At 41.7% G+C, this 4,468-nt stretch overlaps 1 protein-coding gene across 1 annotated transcript; it reads right to left on the bottom strand.

Moving 5' to 3' along the window:
• Positions 1 to 209: 209 nt before the first annotated feature.
• Positions 210 to 1,283, bottom strand: LOC103112849 (taste receptor type 2 member 4-like). The gene has a single exon (XM_007522332.2). The coding sequence runs from the start codon at positions 1,281 to 1,283 to the stop codon at positions 363 to 365; it is 921 nt and encodes a 306-aa protein (XP_007522394.2). The 3' UTR covers positions 210 to 362.
• Positions 1,284 to 4,468: the final 3,185 nt, after the last annotated feature.

Here is a 4,468-nt window from a genome sequence, read left to right as displayed (position 1 = left end):
CAGTCTACAGGTTGTTTATTTGGGGCAGGGACTTCCATCATACTTTAGTATGATGACTTCTATGACCCAGGGATACATCACACATGCAAAATACATAGTAAGTAGAGCTCAAGCTAGTTCTTTAGAGAAAGCAAAAGAAGAAGAAGAAGAAGAAGAAGAAGAAGAAGAAGAAGAAGAAGAAGAAGAAGAAGAAGAAGAAGAAGGCAAAGAAAATAGAAAAGAAACATGCACAGTGAAGTGAAGTAAAAGCATTTGTACTCTTAAAATGTTTGATCTGCAATAAAGCAATACATTCCTCAGACTTCTGGAAAAAATCTGCTATCAGATAACATCTTGATCCCAGGATAATGGGGCTCCAGTCACTATTTACAATCAAACTTGCATGACCTGCTGAAACAAAGCATCTTCTTTGCTTCTGCTTTCAACCTAGGATGTGTGAGGACAATGAGAACAGAATGCCCTGGGTGGTACAAAGTAGAAAAAAATGAATAAATGGTTAAGTGTTCAACAGTCTCTCCTATGGCGATATTTAGGTAAAAGAGCAGCATCAGAACAGAATGTGGAACATATGCCATGAGGAAATAGATCATCTGCTTCATAGCACCTGCAAGAGCTTCTGTCCGGGGGTTCCAAAACTTTGTATTGTTTTTCTGCATCATCTTTATGTGTTGCCATAAGGACTTGATTACCAAGGAAGTAGAGGCCACATTAAGGATGAACTGTAGACAACAACTCAAGGCTACAGACATCAGTATAGGCAAGACTTCAGCATTCAAGTCAATCTCGGTGTTATTTCTCCCAAGCATATAGGGAGGAATGGGTGAGGTCAGTCTGAGCACAAAGTAAAGCAAAGTGATAAAGAAAGAGATCAGCACACAAGCCAGCAGCAGCCAAGGAGTCTTTGGAGATAGATTCCGTTTCAGCAAGAGAAACACTGAGTGTTGAAAGTTTGTAATCTTCACACAGTACAAGGTGTTGAGCAAGGTCATGAACCAGAGGCTAGTAGACTCCAGAAACACCCAACACAGCCTTGAAAAAATGAGGATGAAGACTGACCTTAGAACAAGTGGAAAGAGAAACTGGTAGATAACTAACAGGAGAAATGATCCCAGCATCAGAAATCTGGTGATGGCCAAGCTGAATAGGATCCTGTCAGATGAAGAGATTCTATGGTTTTGCATCCAAGACTTGTAATTGACCACTGCAATAAACAGATTTGCAAGGAGACCAACAAAATTAAAAACTGCAGAGGCAATAAGAACAGACGAAATAAACTGAAGCATTTTGACTCGTGAAGGAATCAGTAATTGTGATGTTGATGCCAGGAGAGGAAAAATACTGAAATGTACAAATAGGCACCAGTTATCCAAGCTGAAAGAACAATTCCTTCTTTATCTCCACACCGTGTCCCCCACTCCCCTCCCCCTGTGCTCTGAGAGCCAGCTGCTTTTACTGAATGCAAATTTTTCCAAAGATTACATTACCTTTCTTTCATATCCCTCTTTCCTCAGAAATGCCTCCCCAGAGGTTGTGGGGACAAATGAACCCTCCTGCACTGATGGTTGAAATGTCAATTGGCCCAACCCCTGTGGAGAGCAGTCTGGAGAACTCTCAGAAGGCTAGAAGTGGACCTATCCTATGACTTTGCAATTCCTCTCCTGGGGATATATCCTAAGGAACCAAATAGACCCATCCAAAAAGATTTGTGTATACCTATGGAAGCAACCCCAGTGTCCAACAACAGATGAGCGGATGAGCAACTTGTGGTATATATGCAATGGAATACTACTCAGCTATTAAAAATGGTGATTTCACTGTTTTCAGCCCATCTTGGATGGAGCTTAAAGAAATCGTGTTAAATGAGATAAATCAGAAACATAAAGATGAGTATAGGATGATCTCACTCACAGACAGAAGTTGAAAAACAAGATCAGAAGGGAAAACACTAAGTAGAACTTGGACTGTAGTTGGTGTATTGCACCAAAGTAAAAGACCCCCTGGGTGGGTAAGGGGAGGGTTCAGGTTCTGGAACAGGATGGCAGAGGACGTAGTGGGGGTTGTATTACTATGTGGAAAACCGAGAAATGTTATTCATGTACAAACTATTGTATTTACTGTCAACTATAAAATATTAATCCCCCAATAAAGAAAATAAATATAAGTATAAATATAAATTTGGGCCCTGGGTCAGGTGGATGGAGGTAAATAGTTCATTTTAGCCATAGAAATTTTTTTTTCAAGAATGAGAGCTATTCTCAGCCCTAGTACAACTTTATAGCCCCTTTTCTCTACTTTGATACCATTCTCTCAGACAATATTCTTATCTGACTTCAGGCTAGCTAACAAACTCAAGCAAAAGTACCATAATTGTGTGCCCCCAGAAACGTGCCTAAAATGGATTTCCTAGCTTTCTTCTACCCCAAAATTTCTAATCTCATCAGCTCTAATCCTACTTTTTGGCTCCTGTTCATTAACCATCTTGTCTCAATTTAGGTCATGCCACCTTCCAGATACCAGGCTGCAGATGCTACCATGACTCCATCCTGAGTTCTCTGGGCAGGCGACCTCACCAATGCCTCCTAGACCCTCACATCTCCAGAGCTCTGGTCCACTAGGGAATGATAGAAACAGGCTGGGGTTATGGATCAACCACACCCATGTTCATTGGAGAAACAATTACAGAAGCCAGAACTTTTACCTTCTGCACCCCAAAAATAACCTTGATCCATACTCCCAGCAGGGAATAAGTGATAGAATGAGCATAAGAGGGCTCTGAACTCCAGCTCCATCAGCACCCAGAGAGAGAGAAGGGAAAGGAGAGGGACATATATAGAGGCAGTTATATTTTCAAGAGTGGCTTGGAGGGGAGAAGATGATTGAAAAGGGGGGGCAATTATGTATAAATGTGGACAGATAGTTGTACAGATGATGGTTGGCCCACGTCTACAACCATAGGGGGAGTGTGGTGGATTGCAGTGGTGGAACTGAAGATTCAGAACTCTGGTGGTGGGAATGGTGTGGATCTAAACCCTCGTTGACATGTAATTTGTAAAATAAATAAATAAACATAACAAAAAAAAGTTGATAAAAGAATAAAAAAGACCCAGGTTCAAGCCACCTGCAGAGGGGAAAACTTCACGAGTGGTGAAACAGGTGTGTCTGTGTGTCTCTTTCCCTCTCTATTTCCCCTTCTCAATTTCTCTTTGTTTCTAGCCAATAATAAGTAAAGATTTTTTTTGAAGAAAGAGAGGCGCCTGCAGATGTGCTTTACTGCTTGTGACCTGTCCTCCCTGCAGGTAGAGAGCAAGGGCTCGAATTTGGGTTCTTACACACGGTAATGTGTGTGCTCAACCAGGTAGTCCCCTACCAGGCCCTGAGGACAGCTTCATGGCTGCTACAGTACAGAACTAGAGACAGAAATCAACTTTGCCAGACCCTCCTGGGATAAGAGGATCCTTTCATCATATCTGAAGCATCTGTTCAATGATACAGAGATTAAACATGTATTTCTATGCTTTTTTGCCCAGTGGATGTCACAAAAAGAAGAGGAATTGGCCTCTCACCAAATGAGCATCATATAAAAATCTATGTTATGAATGAATTAACTAGAATAAAAGTAAGCCAAAATTCAAGTGAAGTAAGAATTTAGTTTTCTCTCAAAGTGATCTAGTCGCAGTCAAGTACAAGCTTAAACAATCAAGAAAAAATTCGGAAGTCAGCACTCTCTGTCTGTGAAAGCCTTGTGCCAACAGGTGGAGACACAGGTTAGAGAGAGTAGTTAGGCAGTGATATATCTGCTAGAGCACACTTCACCACATGCAAGGACCTGAGTTCAAGTCCCCATATATAAGGTGGAAACTCACGAGGGGGTAAAGTAAGGCTGCAGGTGTCTCTTTCTCCCTTCCCTCTCAATTTCTCTCCATCTTCTTAAAGATTTGTTTCTCTCATTTTATTTTAATTTTTATTTGACAGGATATAGAGAAATTGAGAGGAGTGGAGGAGTTAGAAAGAGAAAGACAGATATCTGCGGCCCTGCTTCACTGTTTGTGAAACTTCTTCCCTACAGGTGGGGACAGGGGAGAGGAGGGCTGAAACCTAAGTCCTCAAGCATAACAATATGTATGCTTAACTAGGTGCATCACCACCCAGCCCCAATTTTTCTCTACCTTTATCTCCTCCCACCCCAAAATAAAGTGGCTGCCAGGAGATGTGGATTCACTATGTAGGCACTGAGTCCCAGTGACCGAAGAACAAAAACTAAAAAAATCCAAAGCAAACACAACAAATTTCTACTCTTGATACATATTTTTATGAATATATTTATTGAACAGAGTCAGACAGAAATCGAGAGGGAAGGCAGAAGATAGAGAGGGACAGAGGAGAGAGGCACCTGCAGCACCACTTCCCTGCTTGTGAAGCTTCCCGCTGTAGGTGGAGGCCAGGGTTTAAGCCTGGGTCCTGTGTCACT

The sequence above is a fragment of the Erinaceus europaeus genome, chromosome 8 (assembly GCF_950295315.1).
Source record: "Erinaceus europaeus chromosome 8, mEriEur2.1, whole genome shotgun sequence".
NCBI lineage: Eukaryota > Metazoa > Chordata > Mammalia > Eulipotyphla > Erinaceidae > Erinaceus > Erinaceus europaeus.
Note: the sequence above shows the minus strand (reverse complement) of the source record. Positions and strands in the feature narration are given on the sequence as shown.

What these genes read in the sequence shown, in the direction of transcription:
- LOC103112849 (XM_007522332.2), bottom strand. Translation starts at nt 1,283, where the DNA reads ATGCTTCAGTTTATTTCGTCTGTTCTTATTGCCTCTGCAGTTTTTAAT.